At 39.6% G+C, this 25,624-nt stretch overlaps 1 protein-coding gene across 1 annotated transcript in view; it reads left to right on the forward strand.

The window, feature by feature from the left end:
• The window catches only part of HIBADH (3-hydroxyisobutyrate dehydrogenase), an 80,076-nt gene that overhangs the window by 49,492 nt on the left and 4,960 nt on the right, over nt 1–25,624 (forward strand). The window contains exons 5-6 of the mRNA XM_056857532.1: nt 13,837–13,970; nt 15,245–15,321. Coding sequence (XP_056713510.1) covers nt 13,837–13,970; nt 15,245–15,321 — 211 coding nt within the window. The remainder of the gene's footprint in view (nt 1–13,836; nt 13,971–15,244; nt 15,322–25,624) is intronic.

The raw sequence follows: 25,624 nt of genomic DNA on the forward strand, positions 1-25,624 counted from the left end.
TATATTGTATCATCTGGAAAAGCACCAGTGGCAGAGATTTTGGAGTTAAGTACATTTGCTATATCTTACCTGAAATCATTAACAGAATTTATGTACTGCCAACTGTGGTTTTAGAAGAACTAAAGCTATGTTTCTAATATTGCAGAACGGAGAAAATAAAGAGGTGGTACAATTTTTAACCTTTTTTAAATGAGTAATATTTTTAGAATGGCTATGTGCTTCAAATACAATTTATTACTTTTAAAACATGCTGCTTGGTGGGTTTTCGAGACACCACTGAAACGAATGCAATGGATTTTTATTTTAAGAAATTTCCTTAACCAGCTTTTTATAGATAAGCTAGCAAAAAAGTGAAAGCAAAATAGCCATTAATAACAATATTCGGACAGCAGGGTAGCTTTCTTTCTCTGAGGTCAGCTGTGCTTAGATTAATCAGGTTGACATTTCATGCTGGTGGGTCATGAACTAATGATAATAGCATTAAATGGTGATTCACTTGCTGTGGGAAGCGCAACTCATTATTCAGTAGCTATATTAAATCATCACCACAAACAGGAACTTTTGCATGCTGCCAAAGCAGCCTGTAAAGGTGGATAAGTCCCTTTTTGTATCCTTTGGCTTTAGCCCTACATTTAATAATTTCAAGGATTGGTAGGATCTGTAGGTTATAATGGGATGACTGCAATAGCCTTAGTTCAAGATGTTGCATTGACAGCATTTTAAAGACATAGGCTGCAGAATGTTTTCCTGTGAGTAAACCCCATTGAGTAAAGTACTGATCTCTGGGTATACCTGATTAGGATTGCTCTCATATTCTTACAGGATTTATTTCTGCCCTTCTTTAAGCTGCCTTTTAAAAGAAATACAGACACTCCCAACTCCTCTGTGCATAAAGTTCTTACAAAGAAAATAATCTGAACTTCAACTCAATTTTTACATTAGATTTTCCTCCCTTTCCATAGTTCAGTGATAACAGATAAACATACCTGCAAATTTCTTTACTGCATTCAGGTTTATGTTCAGAAGTGAAATGGTAAATCCTTTCTTCAAACTAACTCCATATTTTATTACCTAAAAATGTAAATGAATTGCATGTGTGTGTGCTAAATAAAGCAACTGAAGTATACATACAACTTCTTAATTTTTTGTGGATCCCTAAATTTTGCACATAAAAATGCATTTTCTCATCTTTTCAAAATAGCCTGAGCAGCAGATCAGACAGATTTTTTTAGAATGGTACATGATACATAATTGTTGATAGATTTTATAAATGACCTTTTTCCTGAGCTATGTATGACACTGTGTGAATAAGCCAGAAATTGGGAATTGACATGGACTGTAGAAAAGAAATCACACAGACATAACTCTTCATGTTGACTCGTTTAGCAGTTAAAATGCAACTCCATGATGTCTCAGTAAGGAAAACAAGCTAGGTTGTAAGACTCCTATGCCACTAGAGGTCAGTCTTTGGTAATCAACCTTTAATGAACCAGAACTGTCAAGAAAGCTAATAAATTACATTGTGGACTTTTCTAATTATGAATTCCTATTTAATCATTCACTGACAAGTTAACTGTGGCAGTAGTTCTATGTACTTTGCATACACAGTTATGCTCGTGTATTATTATATTTCTCAAGGTGCAGGTCTTCCATCATATGAACAGGTCATTACCAAAGACTCTCTTATCTAATCATAATTACTTATTATGAGAAATAATTAACTTAGTTACCCTCTTGATTCTACTCATGGCGAAAGACAGCCCTCTTGATTCTACTCATGGCAAAAGACAAGACAGAATAGTAAGACATTTTACTTAAAGGCACATTTTGTTTTCTGTATCAAGAAAATAATTAACACTTCTATATTAAAGTATTAATCTTTAAATTTAGAGTAACAAAGAACTAAATATGGCGCACAATTTCAAATGTTTTAACAAGGACACCGTTTATTACTGTGACTTGTGGAATTCAAAGATGCTTCACAAACTGGAATAGAATTGCATATAAAACTTTCTGTAATGTACTGCAAGCTAATTGGTTAACTAGATGTGATTTAGCCAACAAGTCTGTCTTTAGTAAGCATAATGATACAGCATCACATTCAATTCTGAAATGCATTAAGAAAGTAAGTTCCAGTAAATTCTGTGGAACTTAATCCCATGTAAATGTGCCTTAGAGTTGGAGTCAAGTAACCAGATGACTGTTTAATCTCATTACGTGGGAGCTTTCTTGTCATTGATGGCTACACTTTTTAAGGCTCTTCTCGTGGTAAATCTGGCATTTGAGACAGCTTCAGATGACCAAGTATTTTGGCTATAGCCCTCGTAAAAAAAAACACAAAGCATGGTCATCTGAATCTATCCTAACAGCAGGGCCTTGTAATTGGGTTCCAACACTACAAAGTTACATTCATTGTTCTCAAGGCTCTGGACAGCAGCATATATGGTCAATTTGTTAGATCTGAGTCCTGTAGCACGTTAGAGACCAACAAGAGTTTTGAAAGTCAGACAAGGTATGGTACATTTGTAGAGCTTTAAGAAAGAGCAGAACTGGGATCTCTGACATAAGGCCATCGCCAACTACAGGCAAGGATTGCTGACTAGAGAATCTCAGTAGGATATTGGAAAACGAAAATTTGTACTGCATTCACATGCAAGTACATACCATTCTCATTTAGGTTGCTTTTAATGGTCTGGAGGAAAAGCCGTATGTTGCGTGAATTAAGCTAAAAAGATGTAGTGCGTGACACAAGGAGCTGCAGAATTCAGATACATAATGAAGGCTATTTTTTTCTAATCCTTAGGAGAAAGGTAAGAATAAAGTGTTTCATTCACATTTCAAAAGGGCACTATTTGGGGGGCATCATAATGCAATCCTGGATTTATAATTTACGGTAAAAAAAACCCTTTCTCTTTTGATGCAAAAAACATATTAGCACACAGACAGTGCATCAGTACTGTTACAGTGTCTTGTAAAGCGTTTTACTTATTGCTGTGGCTGTATCATAAGAGAGGTGGTTTTGTTTTGCATTTTAATTTTTTTTCTATGTGATATTTTAGTTTTAGTGTACATAATTAGGTTTCTTGAAGTTACTCTCCCTCTTCAGAAAAGAAATGGACGAGATTTTAAGATTTGTTTCCACATTACAGCAAAATAAGTGACCAGAATTTGAACCCCGATTTCTCAGGTCCTGGTCTGACACCGTAACAGAGATGTTGACCAAGTTATTGCTAATCCTCTCAACAATGTCAGTCATGTGGTAAGTGCAGCAATGCCATGACTTGTTGCCTGGAACAGAAATGACAATATATGAATATAACACAAGTAATTACCACCTCAACTGATTATGTGAATTGATCTTTCCCTCAGTTCTACAAAATGGAGATATTGTTTCTTTGTTTTGCTCAGATAAGCAAGAATATGCATGTGCTGGCTAAACAGCTACACAGGGAAGTGTTTCGTACATACATCAGCAATATCAACTTCCATGTACTCTGAAACCTCAAATCTTTTTATGCACATAAAGGTGTATAAAAATGCAGGCAATTTAAAATTAGCACCTCGTTCAACATGGGTGAACTACAGCAGGAGAAACAGCAGGAGTGTGTATATGCTAATGCATGTGTGTGTGCATGCACACACAGTATATTCTACATTGCTCAGTGGAACAACAAATTATGGCTGGCCTAGTCATCGTTTGTGATGGTCAGTGATCTCTTCCCTCTCTCCAAAGTCCTAAGGCACATGGAGACAATATAGGGAAAGGCTGGATTGATCTTTCCCTTCATGCCAAGCTTCCGAGATGCTCAGAAACAGAAGGGATATTCTTGGTTCTTTGGGTTGTTTCCAAAGGCTGCCACAGAGTGAGATTGATGTTTTCCATTGGAGTTCTGAGCATGCAAAGAACTTGGAGTAGGGGTGGTTTCTACCTTCATCTGGCAGTAAGTGAGAGAGCCTCCTGAATTCTTTGAAATCTGTGGACTTGTGGGGGAGTGACAGAAAGGGGTAGATAGTGACCAGAAAGAGATCTGTAGTCGTCATTGGCCACCATACTTGGTATCCTTTGTATCATGCAGCTTGTGGTTGCAAAAAGCCATTTGTGGTTTCATTGGGTTTCATGCTGAAAGGGTGAGTGGTGGGAGAAGAGCAGTATCCTTATGGATCTGGAACTCAGATGAGTCTGGATCACTGCTCCTGTTTAGAAAAATGTTAACTCTTACAAGCAGCAGTTTAAGATAGTGGTATTTTGTAGTATTCTGGTTTTTAGTTTTCCATATGCTCCTTGAATTACTGTCCCAATTTTGTTTATCAGTACATTTAGCCACTAATGCAGTAAATGTCAGAATTGGAAGTTGAGTACATATTTTAGGTTGGATTTCCGACACTGGGGAGTGTACTGGGTCTAAATTCTAAGGAAGCATGTCTTGCATTATCTTGCTACGCAGGAAGATTTTTTTCTCTGCTATTTCATTGTAATTTATATTATTTCCTGCCACAGTAAGAGTGGCCTTTCTCGCCCCACCAAGTAACTTCTCAAGTTCTGTAACATCTCTTTGCTGTTAAGTGACCAGGACACAGCATAACTTTTTATAATTTGTGTCTATTTAATCTGTTTTATCTTATAGGCTTGTTTTTAAAATAGAGGCTGTAATAGCTAGAGTATATTTTTCTGTAAACCTCTAGCACCTGTGGGATTAGCAGACATAAAGTGATCTGTGTTAAGGACTTTTAGCAAATGCTCTCTGGTGTGTGTTAATCATCAAGGACTAGATTGGACACTCAGTCCCTTCATTATATTTACCTGAATGTATATTGTGTTTTCTGTTTCAGGTGTCTGAGTATATCAAACTTCCTTTGCAATTTTATTGGCTTTTCTCCCACTCATGTTCATGGCGGAGTTCAAGCACTTTAATCCCTATGGCCACTCAACACCTTGCTAGAAGCATAAATCCTTTAATTATGCCACTCTGTGGGTCAGGCAGTTGCTTATACTCCCTTATGAACTGCCTTGAATGTCAATCTTGGTTCTTTCTGTGCCTTTAATTTTTCATACATTCTTGCAGTAGCTCAGTACATGTGACTTATTGGTGTACAAGGCCAATGTGGGATGGCAGAAATAATCATGTTACCTCCACATTCTGCTTACCTTTTTGATCTCCCTTTCCCCTGGTGCATTTTCATTGCAAGAGGGCACATTTCCTGTATGTGTAGCAAGTTGTATGCACTTTGGCTTTCTCCTCATAATCAGGAACCTAAGCTCTGTACATGCATAGGTGCTTTGCCCATGTGTAGCTGGGCCAGTTCCCTCAGTCCTACTAGCCACACTGGCCATGCACACCAAAACGTTGTATGTATAGGGCTTTTGTACAAACTGTGTGAGCTTTCCGATTCACTCAGGCTACCTGATGAGATTGTGCTCTCAATTTTATTCATAACATTTAATTAGTACTCTTCTAACTACAATAAATATGTTTCCTCGAAAAAAGCTATATGCTTCACTACAGTCCCAAATATGGAACTAAGCACATGCAGACCACAGTTTTGGAGTTTTCTAGGACTATAATGTCACTCCTGGGCCTTCCTTCAACTGTTCCCATCCAAAAGTAGGGAACAAATCACTGAGCCTTTACAGAAAACACCTTAGTTCCACTGACCTGTGACAGAGAACTATTCTGTTTATCTGATAATTGTAATCTAAATGAAAACACTTGTCAATTGAGATAATCTCATGAATGCACCCATGCAAGCACACTTCTACATAATAGCCATCTTTTGTGTATGATACTGTTATGCAAATGTTTGTTTCCTGTAGGTCCCAGTAGTGAACTACTCTTAGTTTTGATTTGTGTCCCCACTGGGTAGGGAGATCATTATTCTGGTGACATGAACACAAAGAGAGGGGACTGATAATACGATAGAAGATTATGATCCCTAAGGATAAACAAAATAAAGGAGACAAAATTAGGTGAGAGGCTAATCTGATTTAATTCTGGATTTTGCAGAATGTTCTTTTTAAAGCAACATGGGCAGTAAATAATTTGAACTACACAAAAATATTTGTATTTCAGCATAATGTTTTAGAGGTTTCTTTAAAACAACGACAACAACACTGACGTACACACCTTTTCAGAAGCAGAAAATGAGAATCCTTGTGGGAAGCCTGGATGGAAAAAAATATCTGGTGCTCACACATCCTTTTAAGATACGTGTATATTTTTAAACATGCTTGCATAGCACAGTTCATCAGACTTCCTCTCCATATGGGTAGTTCTGAAGTCAGAGCAGCTCATCCTTCACAGCTTTCTGTTGCTCCTTCAGCAGAAGTTGGGCCATTGTGATATTTATTTGAATTCAAACAAGGCTAATTAAAAGAGCTGCTGACAGTTGTTGTGATCCGACTTTGACTGGAGCTTGATGGTCATTATGGGTAAATAATGAACCAGGCCTGCAAATGTAGCAGCTGCCAACTTGGGCTCGAAGAACAGCTATTTCTACCAATTTAAAGATCTATCGACCGCTTCCTTTTCTCCCTGCAGATCTTTTGCAGAAATCTAATGTTTTCTGCTGCTGTTTTTTTTTTTTTTTTTTGGTCGTTTCAGCTATTGTGGAAATACCCTATAATTTCCTTCTTAATATTTAACTTAGCCAATTATGAGCTTTCAGAGTTAACTTTTCTGGTTGAAAGATTGCTTATTCCCTTTTTAAGGAATAAGAGTAGGTTAGCAATTATAATTGTGTGCATTCGGTTTATACATTTTGCATATTATTGCCGTTTGTTGTAATTTGTGTATTCAGCCAGCTACTTTTCTTTGCATATAGTTCCCTTAATGATAGAGGTAGATTAGTGCTCTAAATGTTTTCCCTTGGTTACTGAGTGTTCCGCTACAGTAATAAGCTCCCACTCATGGTGAAATATTCATACATTTGCACAAATCTGACATCAACTTCTGGGTTTGTGAATTTTGTTTTAGTTTTAGTTTTGAGGCTGCTAGTAAAGGGAGAAATAATGTGATCCAGAGTTCTCCATTTCAGTACAGAGAAACTGCAGTGTTTGTCACTAAGATACACTTTGAATGCGTTGACACTTCATCATCTTTTGCCTTGTCCCATTAGCAAGCAGGAAATATGTATTAAAGGAAGTTGGTAAAGATAAATTGTAATCATAGATGGATCTTACTTTCCTTATAGAATTTCTTGAGCTATAAATATAGCTTAGAAATGCAAGAAATCTCATTGAAGTTTTTGTATATGTGCCTGCACTTGCAGCAACTGAACAACATTTATTTCAGGTGCCATTATTAAAGGCTATGCACATTAGGCAAAATGTAAGAGCGTGCTTGCGCATGGAGCATATTGCAGCAGAACCAGAAATCTTGCTGAGAGGAAATGATCCCAAACGTGCCCCTAAAAGACAAGACTTGCCTCAAGAAATAATGATGAAAAATGGTCCATTTAAGTGTCTCTTTGTGTTCTAGAAGAAGATAAACTTTATTTAGTTGTGTGCAGACCTATCTTGCTTGTTATTTGTGGGGAGATGTATGTGTGTTTGTGCATGTGTACATTGCAGTTTTCCCTTCTTTGTGAGACCAGCAATACATTGATGAGAGGTTACGTTGTGCTACTTTATGTTAAACCAGATCACCCCTGAAACATGTGTAGAGCCATTCATCTGTGTCACCAAAACCCAAGAGAACATCTGACATCGACTCTGAAACCGAAACAGTGATCACTTACAAATCAAACATGGCACGCTCTAAACCGATTGTGCATGGCAATCTTTTCTGAGAAAGGACAACTAATTGAACATGATAAAGTGTAAAGTTAATTAACACCCTTAAATTTGTTGATTACTTTTCACAGGATTATATTGTTCAGTTGAGTAGCAGCTTTCTGTCCCAGCTGTCGTCTTTTTAGCTTGAATGACGCTGGTAAACAATAGAGACACCATAACAAGTCGTAAATGGTCCCTGTGACAGCAGACCCTTGTGAGGCTGCATCTGTAGAAAATGATTAAAACAATTGCATTTTAAAGACAGTTCACATAGCAGCCTAGTCCCATCGGCCCTCTTCTTTATCTCATTTGATGGCAGACTGGTTAAAACATTTAAGTGTATTTTAGCAAATTAAGTGATTTACTGGTTTCAGTGGAATAACCTTAAATGCTGTTTTCAGGTGCTGTATGGATAGAAATGGTACTTATGCTCATTTTAGATTCTTTCTATACGTATTTGGTATTAAATGAAAGAAAATGGCCCTTTCTAAATGGCTGCATGACACAGTTTTTCTAATACATAGGGTAGAATTTAAATCTGGATTTTAGTAGCTCAAAGGAATTAAAAAATAAAGAATACATTGACAGCATAGTAAAACTTTCCACATATCTTTCGTTGCCTTAGTATTTACAGTACATATTGGTTTTCCTCTGCACAAGATAAAATATGTCATGTAAGCTAGAAAGAATTTTGAGATGAATTCTTTTAAACAATGAAATTCTCACAAGTAACATCTTCAGTGAAAAGGAACAAAATGTTATTTTCGAAGGCTTTCACGGTCAGAGTTCATTGGTTCTCGTAGGTTATCCGGGCTGTGTAACCATGGTCTTGGTATTTTCTTTCCTGACGTTTCGCCAACAGCTGTGGCCGGCATCTTCAGAGGAGTGATCTGTTAATGTTAAACTAGAGTTTAAGAATGAATAAGGCTTGGCTTCCTGTCTTGAAAACCTCCAGACTAACAAAGACTACAGTCAACAATAGCCATGCAGATTAGCTTTGTATTTCACACATTAACAGATCACTTCAGGATACAATGGTTCCATATTAACATACCACACCCTCATCAGCACATTATCTTGATACTTACAGGACAATGGTTAGCACATTATCTTTGTTACTTTTTGCAGGACAATGATTCAGTTCAAACCCAACCCCTTTCTGACTATATATTACTCTTCCTACACACTTGACACTGAGAGACACTGTCCTTCAGTGTTACTCCTCTGAAGATGCCGGCCACAGCTGCTGGCGAAACGTCAGGAAAGAAAATACTAAGACCACGGTTACACAGCCCGGATAACCTACTAGAACCAAAAATGTTATTTGTTGCTACAGGCTCTATACACTCATGCTGTCTATTTTTTTAAAACAAAATGCAGTAAGGAGGCAGTGCCCTCTTGCATGTTTATTAATATGGTATGGAGACCTGAAAATGATGTAAAATAGGAGAGAATTTAAACTATATTTTCCTTGGCAGTTCTGCTTGAAATAATGAATTATGTTCAAAACTACTTTAATATGAATTCATAATGAGGCATTTGTGAAGAGAAATAATTACTCTTATTTCAGTCCCTTCCCCCCTTTGGGTGCCGCCTTTCCAACAGAAATTGCACAAGCTGGCATACACAGGGCTGCCAAGAACCATCACCAGCCTCCGGATGAAGATTCCCTCTGGTATACCTTCCTTCATACTACCCAGACCCATCCAGACATCATATGAAAGTAAATTGGATCAGTTGCCAAAGTCTTTAGGCCCATGGAATTTTGTCCTTTCACTCCCTCTTCCCTAGCAGCCCTGTCTATACTGGATCAAAATAACCAATTATAAAGTATACAATAACATAGCATAAATACAAATCTATAAAGCCAATAGCAACCACATAAAATCAGTTGCCTTGGGGAGGCCTAAAATACCACACCACTGAAAAATCTAGGCTCATATTTTATTCAGATGTGTATTTCTACTTGCTGGTTCACTTGAGAGAACAGGGAGACTGATGTATGAGAACATGCTCCCTGAACAAAGCAACACGGAGACCATGTAATACTTTATAAGTAAAAGGCAACACTTTCAATGGGACTCTGAAACAAACTGATGGCCTGTACAGGTATGCAAAAATGAGATCAGTGTGTTCACTTGGCCAATTTCTGCTTTGAAGTCATGAACTGAAGCTTCAAAGTGAACCCCAAGTGGAGTACACTACAGTGACCCAGTGTGTAAATGTTACGAGGGCAGAGGTTATTGAGGTTCCAGGTAGCTATGTTGGTCAAAAAATAAAATCCATGTAATATATTTTATTGAAACCAACTAAAATGAAACAAATCTGTATGCAAGCTTTCAAATTCTCCAGAACTCTTCATCAGGCACATGTTAACAAAATAATATGATGAGAGAAAAATAAGTTTCAGGCCATAATAGTGAAGCCTCTGCTTCTGTTCTTGAGTCAGGCAGATTTAGCGTGTGCCAGGGGACTGCATGGAGTTTTTCAGGTATTCGTGACCTTCTGGGAAGAAGAAGAAGAGTTCGTTTTTATATGCCTACTTTCTCTACCACTTAAGGAAGAATCAAACCTGCTTACAATCGCCTTCCCTTCCCCTCCCCACAACAGACACCCTGTGAGGTAGGTGGGCTGGGAGAGCCATGACTAGCCCAAGGTCACCCAGATGGCTTCATGTGGAGGAGTGGGGAAACAAATCCAGTTCACCAGATTAGCTCCGCCGCTCAAGTGGAGGAGTGGGGAATCAAACCCAATTCTCCAGTGGAAACAGTTTCCATTATGAATATAAAAACCAGTGGTGAATCACAGGCGCCTATGGCTAGATACCAGGTTTCAAAAAGGTGCCATAGCCTTGTGGGTGCCTTGGTTCTTCTGTGGAGAGTGTGATCAGGCAATTCCATTTTCCCTTGTACCAGCAGTCACCAGCTAGCATCAATTCAATACTGTCTGGTCTCACCTCCACTTGGTTGTCCTGTGTATAACCCATAATAGCATTCAGACACTTGCTCTGGGGTTGTAATAATGCTGCTTTTAGTAGAATCATAATGGGCTGTTTAATTAGTTTTCTGATGACCCTGGATTCTAAATTCCCCTAAAGGGTCTCAACTAGCAGCTGCATCTAGGAGTTAAAAATGCCTCAGGGACAAGATAACAGTGTTACAGTTCCCCACAGAACAAATGCTTTTGTCGTCTCCCTTCCAAATGTTGGCAGAGATGAGCTGAGCAAGAAAACTAGAACTTAAAAGAAGGGGGGGGGGGTAACCTACCAAACAGCAACATTTATTTTCCACACAATAGGAATTCAAGGCAAGGCTGCTGCAGGTATCCTTGAGTGTTGGGAGTGTCCATTGACTTTGATGGACTTAAAAAAGCTGTAAGTCTACTTAGAATTTTACTGAGAGTCTGGCTGCCTTTCCACATTGAGTGTAATATGTAACCCTGCTCTGAGTTAGGCACATCTACTCTCAATGTTAAAACTTGCAATCAAACTGTTTATTAATGCTCTCCAGTGCTCTGTACTTTCCAGATAGCTCATTTGATGTGTACAGGAGCCAACAGCCACATTTGATGGAGGATATAACCACCACAGTGTGAACTTGCTTCACTTTAAAGTGTGGAATTCTCCAAGGCTCTGCGTTTCAAAGCAAAACCCCTTGTTTTTTCTTACCCACTTTATTATTATTCTTTTATTCCATGCTTGAAACGTTAAGTGTTTGGGCAATTGAGAGAGTGAGCTGTCAAAAGACTAACCAGCTGAAAACTATTGTCAGCATTAATTTTGCTCTTATAAATGACACTCAGAAGCTATTTAGGAATCTGTAATCTGATACCAAGTTGTTGACCTATGATGGATAAGGCTGGGGGAGGGCAGGGGTTGTTTGTATGTTTTAACTTAGAATAACTATTTAATTTGCTGGAGGTCAAGGACTTGTGATTAGTAATCAAGGCCATTATGAAAGTTCTTTTAAAAAAAAGGAGTATGATGAAACTCTTTGAAAGAATAATTGTGAGAGGTTGGTGTTGGCTGGATGGATTAGAGTCACAGCATTGGGGAATGGGTGGGGCTGTTGACTGGAAACACCTTTCCTAGAAGAAGAACGGGAAGAGACAAAAATCAAGCATACTTTCCTTGCCTTTTTCCCTACCAGGGTGAAAAGTGTATGGGGGGGTTCAGTTTTGGGAAGCCAAGATTAACTCCCTCCCGTTCCTCAGCACTGTGAGCCCAATTCACATCTCCCTGTGTTTTCTCCTTGATGCTATGCTACATGTTGAAATATCCAGTCATGGATCTCTAATATTGTATGTTGTACATACCTCTAATTGTAAGGTTCTTGGGTGGGGATTTTTTTTTTGGGGGGGGGTTATTTTGTAGAATTCTACATAAACTGATTGCTTGATCTAAATAAAGCTAACAGTATCACAACAGCTCAGCCAGTAATGAACAACAACCAGTATTTAGATTATTACATCCAATTAAAATGGTAATGTAGACTAATGAATGCAAGCCACTGTGACTTGAACTGAAAGCGGAACTAGCATACCCACATAATAAAGCGTATATAATAAAGTATGTATTTTTCTACTGTGTTTTCTGCTGACGATGCATGTTTTCTTCTAGACTAATATTTCTTGGACTGGTTTCACAGATGTTCATATTATTTCATTCTCTAGAAGTTCCAGGGGTAGTTCTACTGGGTTTAGTTTCCTTCAGATCAGAGTGGAGATTTACTATACCTTTGTTTAGAAGTATAAAAGCAGAACATGTTGGAAGCCAGTTGGCTCCTTCAGCAGACAGCACAACTGCTGATCTTTCTTTAGGTTCCCAAGGATAACTCTGCCCCAGGGATGCTTCAGCATTAGTCAGCGCGCAGATCTCTTCCTTGTCCAAATACAGGCTAAGTGTCATCCTATCCCATGTCATTCCCCGCCTCCCACTTCCTGGGTAGCCAGAGGGTTTTGTCGTCAAGGTCTGACAGAAATTCCCATTTGTCAAGAAATAATTCATTTTGTTATTAAATTTTACTCCCATTGAGCAATACTTTAAGCAAAAAATTAATCGTAGATCCATTCATTTATCAAAACTGTCCAAAGTCTCAACAGTGTACATAAGAGGTCAATGAAATTAAGGCAGAAATTATAGGCACACTTCCATGAACACGCATCCTGCATAAGATTGAGATACACTACTTAAGATATACTGCTATATCACATTTGAAGCAGTTGTTCCAGTTCACTGGAATAGGTGGTAAAAAATCTAGGTCTTGACCCTTCATTTGTAAAAACATTGACAGTAGTTGAATATATTAGAATCAAAAGCAGGCCATTATGAATGGCTCATTTCTAATAGGACTATCTTTTTACACATGGCAGAGGTTGTGATGGCTACTGCCTGGCTGTATTGCACAATGAATGGGGGCTGTGTCAGATCTTGCCAGGGCCAATGCACTTTGCAAAATCACCCAGTTCATTTAGTTATTAGGAACAAGTTAATGTATTCAACATTTTTTACCTTGAAACAAAACATAGCATAAGATCTACTACAATAATCTATTATTCTACCTGGATTTTTAAAATGCATTGTGATTCTGATTCCACTATCATTAGTAGCATTTGTGTGTGAAATAAGTAAGGGTTAGATCCAGTGATCCTTTTCTGCTGGAGGAGGAGAAGAGAGTGAAATTTCATTGATTCTATCCAAACACCTAGAATTCCCTCATTGTACCCACATATGTTCCAGTACTCTCCTGAGCATTTGGGGGTCTGTGAGCTGCAGCAGGAAAGGGGGAGGGGATCAGAACTCTGCTTGCAGTTCTTTGGATCCAACCCTAACACTGTAGTCCTGTGTACACTTAATGAATAAACCTCAGTGACCTTGGTGACACTTACTTCTGAACAGGATGGGGCTGTAAAGGGTTTCCCACTGAACCAGTTTTATATCTACAGCAGACCTAGAGGGATCTTTTCCTGGTTTTTCCCAGAGCAGCAGCCAATAGAATAACCTGAAAGCAAGTAAGGTATAAGTGGTTACATATATGTGTATATTCAACTTCTTTTTTTACCTTTAGGCGTTGGGGCAGCTCGTGCAGGGAACCTTACATTCATGGTTGGGGGAGTGGAGCAAGAGTTTGACGCTGCAAAGGAGCTGCTTACATGTATGGGTTCCCATGTTATCTACTGTGGAGAAGTTGGAACTGGGCAGGTACTGTTTGAGTAGTATTGCACTTTTGCTTTTTTCTTCTTTTGGAACACTGTTAAGGTTCACTGCTCTCCCATGGCAACTTCACATTTACACTAAGATACCCACTTAAGCTGATTATTAGAGGAAGAGTCTGGTGGCATTTCATGGATCAGATGATGTATCATAGCATGAGATCTTCATAGGTAAAGGCCTGCATCACTGGATGCATGGAGCGAGGAAGAGTGAGGCAGATAAGCAAACTACTAAGGTGAAAAGTTGTGAGCCCCGTGCTGCAGAGTGGTAAACTGCAGTACTTCAGTCAAAGGTTCTGCTCATGACCTGAGTTCAGTCCCAATGGAAGTCAGTTTCAGGTAGCCGGCTCAAGATTGACTCAGCCTTCCATCCTTCCAAAGTCAGTAAAATGAGTACCCAGCTTGCTGGAGGTAAAATGTAGACAACTGAGGAAGGCAATGGAAAACCTCCCCATAAACATAGTCTGCCTAGTAAACATCGGGATGTGACATCACCCCATGGGTCAGTAATGACCCGGAGCTTGCACCTTTACCTTTTAAGGAGGCAAGATATACTGACAAGTTCAAGCTGTAGCGCCTATCGTGCAGGCACTTCAGCTTGCACAAGAGACTTCTGTCAGTTTCCTCTTCTAGCTGTAATCTCCTGAACCACATGCCCTGCCACTCCAGAGTGTCTCCTAGTCTTTGGGAGGTCAAGGGCCCAAAGCAGAAAGGAGGAGCTAGGAAAGCCCCATTGAACAAATGGAACTTTACTTGCACTTATTATCCAATCCAGTGTAAATGCAAGGAAATCTTAAGTGTGGTGCAAAACATGAATATGTATCTATAACATTCTCAGTCCATTTCATGGCTTTGGTGGGAAAATACTCGTCTTTGAAACGTTGTGGAAATTTTAACTGCTTTGGAACTCTTTACTGCAGGGGGCTGACAGTTCTAGTATATGGTTTACTTAGCATGGCATAATCTGCTAATGTGATTAGGTAGCAGGGTCAATGAGGAGTCGGCAGTTACAATGCTGTTGATACATATATTCTAAGGGCAATGTAGTCATTATATCAGAAATACACCAAATGAAATTTTTCAGCAAGTGTGCCAAAGCGAAAGTTTTGTAGTGCTTACCCTTTGTCGTGATGCATGAAAACATGCTTCTGTTTGCCCTAGGGAGTGGCTGTTGAGCATAGGCATTCACAATGACATGAGATTCTGGTTTTAATACTTTCCAGAGTAATGGAGAAATTCATTAGGTATTTTATTTATTTTCAGGCTGCAAAGATCTGCAATAACATGCTCTTAGCTATCAGTATGATTGGAACTGCTGAGGCCATGAATCTCGGAATCAGGTTTGTTGGATTTTATGGGATCCTTTTTTATACGTTAGCCATTTCTGTGTATTTTTCTGGCTGACTTTTCTATGGAAAAAGAATGATGTTTCTGAGATGCAGATTAACAGCTGTCTGCTGCAAAAGTGTACTATTTCATTATTACAATGCTACAAAAAGCCTGGCTTGTTTAATCTAGTATAGGATTTCAGGGAGCAGGGACGTTCTTTACAAAAGCCATAAAATAAAACTGCGCTTTGTGTGTGTTAGATTATATATAGTGGCTCCCTTTTCTTATTTCCAGATGAAATGTACAGTGGAGAGAGAATATCAAGTGCAATGGCTTGAACATATAAAGGCAGGGGGATGTACAGAATTGTGCCATCAAATATGTTAGTTGCATCTCTGAATTCTTCTTTATTTAGTCACCTTTTGGAGTATGCTCTGCAACTTACAGGACAATCCTAAACCCATTGACATTAATGCATTTCTGCTTAGGATAGCAGTGTTATTATCCTGCAGTTAATACACCCAGATATTGGAGTTCCCACCTCTGCTTTCTCTAGGTGACCTATGATTATGAAAACTACAGTAGATATTTAATAAACATTGCAGCAATTTACCAGATGTGCATAGATATGTAAAATAAAATCCCCCCCAAAACCCTGCCCTGTATTGTATCCTTTCACAAGATTTTATGGTACTGTGGTGGTAGGTGGCAGTGCAGCTGTATAGGCCCTCTCATTCTTTTCAGTTTGTATCCTCTGATAGGTAGGGTGTGGGAGGAGGGTAGAGATGAGTGGAGCTGTACGTGGCAACAATGGAACAATGTTAGCTGCTCCGAAACTAGTGATCCCAAAAGCTTTAGGACGGTTATAGCTTTATGGTGAGCATTCTGGAGTAGAGAATTCCATACACTGGTGACCACCACTGAAAGTGCTTTGACTCACGTGCCAACCAACCGAAGCTTCCACAGTGACAGCACACATAATTTGAGATTGTGTCAAATTACAATCTCAAATTATGGGCAGGTTGTTAGAGGATGAGATGGTCCTTTTTGGTACCTTAGCCCCAAGTCATTCAGGGCTTCAAAAGTCAAGACTAGCATTTTTAATTGATCCTGGAAAAGAAAGTATTCTGTGGTATCAATGGTCTAGGATTTGACATGTTTTGCCTTTCAGACATGTCTTTTTATCTTCAATGCAAAACAAATAATCACCCCTCTTTTTTTAACCATGCACTCCAGAGTTCCTGAGTTTGCCTTCTTTGTATTGAGAAAATCATCTCAATCTTGCAACTACAGAGTGTACAATGGCTTGCCAGTATGCACTGTGATTTACCAAAAGCTTGACATACCCATTTTTAAGCCTTTGAATGACAAGAAAACAGGTGTATTGACCACCTGGTAAACCACAGTGTATGGCTAATATGCTGTGTGCAGCTGTGGGACCTGAGCATATCAGACTTAAACTAACGGCGCAATCCTGTCCCTGTCTCTTGGTTTTAAAAAATGTGAACATAAGCAATTGTGGTAAGCGTGTTAATACTTGGAGATTTTAAGAGTTTATAGTAGCATTTAAATTCATTGTTAGACTCCCTGGCTAAGGTTGGCAAATCCTGCTTCAGAGTATTTGTATTGCATCTTTTCTTTATGTGTTTGTGTAGGCAATAGATACTTCATTTAACTTTGCAATACTTCAGTAATTTTGCTCCCAATTAGTGTTTGTTTAATTTTTTCCATTGTTTCATCATGTGGCTGGTAATGATTTTTACTATGTTGTTAATCTGTTCACTAGAAGCCACACACTATAACTATTCGTGAGTCTGAAGAATAAATTGCTGTTTTGATATGTGTATTAGGTATAATGAAATACATAACTGTGTGTGTAAACCTGTGTGTGTGCACAAACACAGGTGCACCTAAAAGATTGGTTAATAGATTCGCATTTCCTCTTAATTATCATATCAAGATTCTGTTGTTTTATTGAATTGCCCTTGTCTCAGATGTTAGACTATCTTGACCTATTAAGTTGTCATGCTGTAATTGAGATAAAAGAGGAATTTGCTTTGCATCAGTGCTAATTGGTTTATCAATATCTTGTACCATTTACATTTTAAAATTGAGCATCTGTAAGATAGAGAAGCGTATCTTTAACAAGCCATAATAAAACCCATACAGTACACTATGATTGTAATTGAGGATTGTAAAGCTGTATCATAGTCAGTTTTAAGTCATGGTTGCCTAATGAAAAATCAATCACATATGACTTCATTGTGTTTGGCTCAAGCAGAAAGTCACATATTCTGTATAAAAAAAAATGTTCAGCTAGCCGAAGATATGGCAATACCTGCCCCCATAATTGGCAGTACCTGCAACCATAATTGATATTTGCAGGCAATGTAGCATGCAAGTATTGCTGGATTTTCATATTCCATGTTAAAAAAAATTTACCCTGAGATATGAATTTGGGCTGTTTTAACACCAGTAGCCTTGATTAATGCCAGGTTTAGGTTTGACATGTGCTTTATGGGCCTTACCCCCATATCTCTAGTAGAGCAGCAGCATCTGCCATCTGAATTATGTACTACTCATGAGCTTTTGCCAAGCAGAATTACCAGCCTGAATAAAGACAGAGGTATGAAAGTAAAATCTTTGACTAAAGCTAGCTGCATTCTGTTGGTTTGGCCCCAGACTGTTGGACGTTGTCACTTCTAACTCAGTCTTTTTGTGAATGGACTGGAGTTTTCTTCTTTTTGAGAAACACTAGTGACGCTTTCACACATGCCAAATAATGCACTTTCAATCCACTTTGCAGCTGGATTTTACTGTGTGAAACGGCAAAATCCACTTGCAAACAATCGTTAAAGTACATTGAAAGTGGATTGAAAGTGCATTATTCAGTATGTGTGAAAGTGCTATGTGTCATCTATCTTCCATATTCATCACTCATCTTGGTTAACGATCCAGATACAGATTCAATTGGCTCCTATTATTGGCCATAGAAGGAAGCAACTGGCTTTTGAAATCCACACCACAGCCAACACCGGAAAAGCCCAGGTCATGCTCCCTAGTAGTCAGTTGCTGGATTTTGGCCATTGTCCTTTAGAACCATTAGCCGAGCTTATTAACGGCTTGCACAAGGCAGGTCATGTTTTTGTCTCTGTTTGGCTGCTTATCACAGTGTCATTCTGTCATCTGCTCTTAGTCATGTGTATTCAGAAACAGCAAAGCACTGTTGTGTAGGCAAAGCTGGACCAAACAGCTGTGGGAGTTGGACAAGAGCTGTTAGCAATCCATCTTGCTCTTTATGAGTTCCTCTGTCTGTTGATGAAAGTTGGGATATTGCTACATTGTTTTTAAAAAAAATTCCCTAAAGAGTTATAAATTTTCCAGTGTTGGTTTCTTGGCCAAAAAAAACGAATAGAAGAACATGACTAGTTTCAGTGGGAACTGGAATGGAATGTAGGCATACACATAACTGTGAATGTATGCATCACCCACTCTATCCACCTACTTTCATACGGAAAAACACATTCATAACGCTTCCAGCATATAATAAATATGTTTTTCTACTTAAAGATTAAATTGTTTCCCTGATAATGTTTTGGATGGGTTCAGAAGGGATAAAAATAGCATCTAATGTTGCTTTGTAAACGTGCAGCAGCGTGCATAGGAATTTGTGTATTGCTATAATAGGTAGCTTCTGTGGCATCTCTCATGTGTGTCTGCAAGATGTTGCACAAGAACATCATCAGTGGATTTACTCTGTTGTTTCACATGTAATATTCTCATGCAAAAAATAAAAGTGCCCTTCTGTGGACAGAAAGTTACCTTTCTGGTGTGGAAAGGCAACTTGGGTTCCAACCAAATGTGTGAAATGAAATGTGAAAGATTGGCTTCCTATCAGATATTGGAACAGCCATTCTTAAGTTATAAAATACAGGAGCATGTGTGTGAAACAGTGATCTGGGAAGGATGCCTTGAGTACCCTGGATGGGATCCAGTGCAGCATTTCCAGGACACAAGAACTTTGGTCTGCTGTGCTTGACTTTTGTGGCTCCCCCCTCCTGTGACATATAGAAATGCACCTCAAAATCCTGTTCTTGGGAGTCCCCTCTCCTCAGGAGCAGGATTTTGGGGGTATCTCAGTCTGCCACAGAAAGAGGAAGCAGTGGAAATCATGAACCAAGGACAGAAGTCCTTGCATCCAAGTCCCCACTTTCCATTTTTCTTGTTTTCTTTAAACTTAGTTTCCCTTGTGAAAGCTGGACAGTGAAGAAAGCTGATAGGAAGAAAATAGATTCCTTTGAAATGTGGTGTTGGAGGAGAGTGTTACGGATTCCGTGGACTGCCAAAAAAACAAATTAGTGGGTTATAGATCAAATCAAGCCTGAACTGACCCTAGAAGCTAAAATGACTAAACTGAGGCTGTCGTATTTTGGTCACGTCATGAGACGACAAGAGTCACTGGAAAAGACCGTCATGATAGGAAAAGTTGAGGGCAGCAGGAAAAGAGGAAGACCCAACAAGAGATGGATTGACTCAATAAAGGAAGCCACAGCCTTCAATTTGCAAGATCTGAGCAAGGCTGTCAAAGATAGGACATTTTGGAGGACTTTCATTCATAGGGTCGCCATGAGTCGGAAGCGACTTGACGGCACTTAACACACACACACAGTTTCCCTTGTCACCATTACTACTTCCAGCAGCCCAGAATGTTGGTTTTATACTGAAACACTAGCCCATATCCTCCCACACGACTATTTAAAGTTTGAAGCCTTCCTCCAGCATAAGTGGCCTTTCCATAGGAAGAAGAGCTACTTAAGATGGGGGAAGGCTCCTTAGGCTGGAGGGACTATTTTCTAATTCATTTTAAATCTTCTGTCTGCACTCTCACAGAACTCTCTTATTTGGCAGCATTCAGGTGTCACACTAACTCCAGCTTGCCATGACAGGCACAAATATGGTTTGTCAAAACCCAGACATTCCCCTTCCTCCTCCCTGCTCCTGTCCTTCCTTAGTGGAGCATGAAAGCAAACACCAGTTGCCCATTATCCAATTGCAGGTGCCTGGGGAAATTAATTTGGTTCCCAGCACCAAAGATGGTGCTTTAGAATGTTAAGGAGTGGTGCCATTCCAAAAACAGGAGGAGGTAAGCTATGCATACCATCTTCTTTTGTGTTTAGGAATAAATCTGTATCTAGAATTTAATTTTCTTCTGATGTATGAAAATCCCTGTAGTCTTAAATTTTTGCTGAAAGTTTTCTTTGCTAGCAAAACTGAGTGGTTTAGTTTCTTGTGCATTCATGCGCACACATACCTGCAAGCGATCTCTCGCATGCATTCTTCAAGTAGTTTAGAACCACTAAAAATGAATGCTTCTGCTATCAATTTCTTCTGGGTTGACAAGTGTGTTTTTGAAGTGACAGAATTGTTCCCTAATAAAATACATATAGCATTTACAATTTATAGAGCTTTTGTGGGGTGAAAAAAATTGTATCATCAACTATGAATTCCCTCATAGTAAATTCTTCTCAGAAGCATACATTTTCATGATGTGCCTGCATTGGTATTCCATTTATGTCACAGTCATGTTTAATTAAAGCATTTTTCCATTTTTTAATTTTTCAGATTTTTAAACAATTATGTATTAAAAAGCAGAGTAACAGACTGTACGGGTTTGGTGAATAATGTATAGTTGACTTCACATTCACATGATCAGATCTTGGGGAACTGGCATATTTTTAGTGGCTTCCAATATTATCGAAAATGAATAGGGGAGGAAAAAGAGATGTATAATGGACAACCTAAAAACTATAGAAATACAGCTAGGATCTAATTTCCTGCTCCTCCATCCTGGCCAAAATCATTGTGAGTACACAAGGATGTCTGTGTGTGTGAGAGAAGCAGCCCCTCCTGGAAAAGCACAGTGACTTGGAGTCTCCGGGGGTGGGGGGCTTATTGTGGACATGGGACTAGATACAGAAGCTGAAAATCGCCTGCATCAGAACAGAACACCATTTGTGCAGTACGCAAAGTATGCAATAATTAAATATGCAGTAACATTTAATCACTTGCTTTCATTATGTTTTTAATTCTTCTCTGAAGACAATGATGTAATCTATTTCAGTTCCTTTAAAAGCCCACAGAGAGCTGCAGAAGCATATAGAAGAGCCATATTAACACAGTGGGTTGGATCCTGCCAAACATTTCTGCTGATGAAAGTGAGGGGGATTTTCGACAGTTCCTCCCTCCAATAATAAACCTCCAGCCTCCCATGTTGTGTCTGGGGGGCCCCCATCCCTCAGTAGCAGCATTTATGGAGGCATTTTGGGGTGCAACAGGAGAGGGGAGTCAATTCCTGTGGGATGCAAGCCAGTGTGGTATATTTATTTATTTGTTTACCCTGCTTTTCTTCTCACTGGAGACCCAAAGCATTTTATAAAATACAAAAATACAATTCAAATAAACACAAAACAAGCACCATAACATGCCACATCCTGTGCTACTCCTGGATCTGCTGCCCTAGCTCAGTTTTGAGGCCACAGGCAACAAGCACAGGCTAAAAGCCTGGAGCCCTTCAGCTTTTGCCCTTCAGCTGTCACCTCTGGCCACACCCAGGCTCAATTCTTGAAACCAAGAATGAACAGAAGCTTATCCCAGATGTCAACCAGCTGTCCTAAAGATGCCCCCAACTTTCTTCCTCTGCTACATTTCAGGTGAGCTTTGCAAACTCGTGAATTGCACTGCAGCAGAATAACAGAATGAAGCTGCAAAGAGTGTTGAAGCTGTGAAAAGAAGGGCAGAGACAAGCTTACAGAGGACAAGCACACCCCCCCCCATGCTGCCCTTCTCCAAAAAAATTCTTGAAATTTTGCCACTGATGTCCAGGAATCTTGTAGAGTCTCAAAGGGATAGGCCCAGAGAAACTCTACAATTTCAGCTCTTTTGTTGCTGGGAAACAATCCTGTACTAATTATCCTCAACCATATCCCCCATTCCTTCCCCCCCCTCCAATTGGTAGCCTACTTTTTTTGGGGGGGGGGAATTCTGCATTAGCAACTTTTGGTTGCAAAAATCAGAATATTCAACTCAGCCCCAAGAAAGAGGCTCTACAACTTCTTAACTCTAGATGCGTAAAGGATCACAGGGATGTTGCCTCTAGGAATTTACCGGACTTCCTTTAATGCTCTGGATAATTCAGTACTGTTGCCCACATCTTAGATTATTAGTTGATGAACACAGTGTTTGCAGAGCTGTTGGTGAACTGTACCATTTGGTCTGCAAGAAAAAAAGGCTACAGCTTGTTGTCTTTCTGGCTTTTCTCTGGCTATCGGTTCCATCACATCTTTGGATATCTATACAAATCCTCACCTACTAACGCCAAACTTCTGAAATGTTTCTTAAAATATCACTATGTGTCAAATGCAGTGCAATGGAGCCACCCACAAACAGGGGAGCAGCCTATGCATGTTCAGTGGACTTCCCAAGTATTTAGAAAAATGACTTTGTAAATTAAATAAATGGGGAAAATCCTAAAAAGCTAGCATGAAAATGCTCTAGCAGGAACAGAATGTTGTGATCAGCTCATCTGCAGCTAAAGAAAGAGAAACCAGCCTGCTCAAGCCCAGGAAAGCCTAGGCAATCTTGGAGGGAGAGATTTGGAGGGTGGAGGGCTTTCCAAGTTGTTATTTAGCCTCCTTTGATTCCTTACCTGCTTCCAGCTTGTTACTGTACCTAATAGTAAATTGGCTGGGCCTTGTGTGCATAATGAAAGTCCCATAATGAGACCTCCCACTGACAAGATTGGGGCTCTACTAATTTGGAGGATTCCCTGGGTATGCAGGGAAAAATGACCTGTTAATTTAAGCAAAAGGGGGGGGGGCTCTTTTTTAAAAGCTTGATAAAGACTGAGGATGGTTCCATATTTGTCAAATGTAGCTCAGTTAGCCTCATTCATAAAACGGTAGTTCCTGACATCAGCATCAGCCCGCTGCTCTTCCGTTCCTTTCCAGTTGCCATCCCCAATCTAGTATTTCTAGAAGCTGATTTGTTGTGATATTTTTGCTTTGGGGTGGAATAGCCATACAGACTTTGCGGTATAGTCTATTATTTCACCATGTTTTGGTGCATGTGGTTTTGTTGCATGACATGAAAGCTTAGTTCGGGTAGTCAGTCTCTGAACTGCTTACTTCTAAAAAATTGGCACAATTCATCATAGAGAATTGGCACTATTGCTATTTCTGCCATGTAATTGAATAGAATAAATAAAATAAATTAGGACCATACCAGATGAGGTGTGTCCGTGTCACAAGGAGGCTCTAGATCTCCTTGACACTTGGGGAGAGAAGGAAATTCAGCAGCACCTTTGAAACAGTCACAGTAATATGGATTCTTTTCATTATATCTCTGAGGAAATGTCTGACCGGGGTCATATGAGGACTGGTATGGCGTGTCACATCAAGGCTAAGGTGCTACATTAGGAGTACAAGTGCTGCAAATATGTGCCTTAAACTTCTAGAAGCTTGGTGGAATCCATGATAACGCCATGTCATTTTGATGCAGGGGTAAGCAGAGGGGAATAGGAAAGTCGTGATATGTTGTCATGATTTAATAGCGTTGATTGGCTCAAGCTGGAAAGAAAAAGGAGGGGTATCTCTACAAGGATCAGTGAACAGCAAGGAAAGTGGATTTATAATGATAATATAAATATAATATAATATAATGTGGATAGGAACGTATGTGAGATAGTTTCAATGGCACCAATATCATGTGGGTCTTTGTGACAGGCCTCTTCTTCCTCACTGAGGGATGCACACAGCCTCCTGTGATTTTTGGGAACTAGGTTTGTTTTAAACTATGAACCTTCCTCACAGTTACCAGGTGTTCTAAAGGTAGCAAGTGTATAGGTTTGGGGTTTGCTGCCGTGAGGTAAGTTTTGTCATGTACATGGAGATTATTGAGATCACTGAGGCAGGGTTAGTATATAAACAACTAAGAAGATTTATTTATTTACAGGCTGGCTTAAAGGAACAGATCGACAGCACAGGTCTCCAGGTAGACAAAGGAGAAACCTGTCTGGGGCACATAAGTATGAACTAGTTATGTCTCCAGAGAGTAGCTAGAAGTTTCTTTTAAAGCTTTCAGGCACAAACAGGCTTTTGCTGACTAGTCACTAGGTTGGATCCTCTCACACACACAGGATTCCACCCACACCAGCCTGCCCTTTCCCAAGAGCCAGACTAAATTGTACAAGCTCTGCTCATCCCCAGAGACAGGCCTAACATCGGCTACTCTGTTCTCTCTCAGAGATATTTCTAAACCACTCTTCCACGCTACCAGGCAGAGCCGCCCTTCACTCTGTCTGCTTTTTTCCCTGAGACAGAATGAGCTGTCCCTGCTCTCTCTTCTGCTGTGCGCCCTCCCCATCCTCCTTCTCAAAGGTGATTGGATGTCTGTCACAGTCCTCCATGGTAATGGAGCGTTGTGTAGTGGTCAAGAGCGGTGGACTCTAATCTGGAGAACCGGGTTTGATTCCCCACTCCTACACATGAAGCCAGCTGGGTGACCTTGGGCTAGTCACAGTTCTCTCTGAACTCTCTCAGCCCCACCTACCTCACAAGGTGTCTGTTGTGGGGAGAGGAAGGGAAGGGGATTGTAAGCCGGTTTGATTCTCCTTAAAAGGTAGAGAATATCGGCATGTAAAAACCAACTCTTCTTCTTCTAATTCTTCATGCGGCAAGCACTGGGACAGCAGCAATTTGTTTGCCAAGAATGGCCCAATATTCTCCAGAAAGTTAGGATGTTGAGAATAGCTGCGTGTGTGGGCTGTCAAGTCACAGCTGCCTTATGGCGATCCCAGAGGGTTTTCAAGGTATTATTATTGGTATTATTAGATAAGTTGTAAGAACACCTGAAAGGTTTAAACAGGCTAAAGGTATCTCAGAAAGCTGAAACGCATTGTATATAAATGTGTTTCTGTTTTGCCTTTTGATTCCAGACCAACCCCTGAAAAGATGCATTATTATAACCTTCAAGTTCAGCTAGTTAGAAGTTCTCTAAAGTTTGCAACAACATTTTAAACTTTTCCTTATCAAGGCTGGTTTTATCCCTTCTGATTCCCTGTTAGCTTATGAAGATGTTTAAGGGTTTTTGTGTGAATCATGTGCCACAATTATTGAAGGGGTGCAACACAAACTGTGTTGGTTTATTGGTGCTTTTCCTCCCTTTTTTTCACTCCCCCCATGTGGAACACCTTGCCAATTGTAAATGCATGCGCGCATGCACATTCTCTTGCCATGTCCGGTGGCAAGTTATTATGGG

The sequence above is a fragment of the Euleptes europaea genome, chromosome 11, assembly GCF_029931775.1.
Source record: "Euleptes europaea isolate rEulEur1 chromosome 11, rEulEur1.hap1, whole genome shotgun sequence".
Taxonomy (NCBI): domain Eukaryota; kingdom Metazoa; phylum Chordata; class Lepidosauria; order Squamata; family Sphaerodactylidae; genus Euleptes; species Euleptes europaea.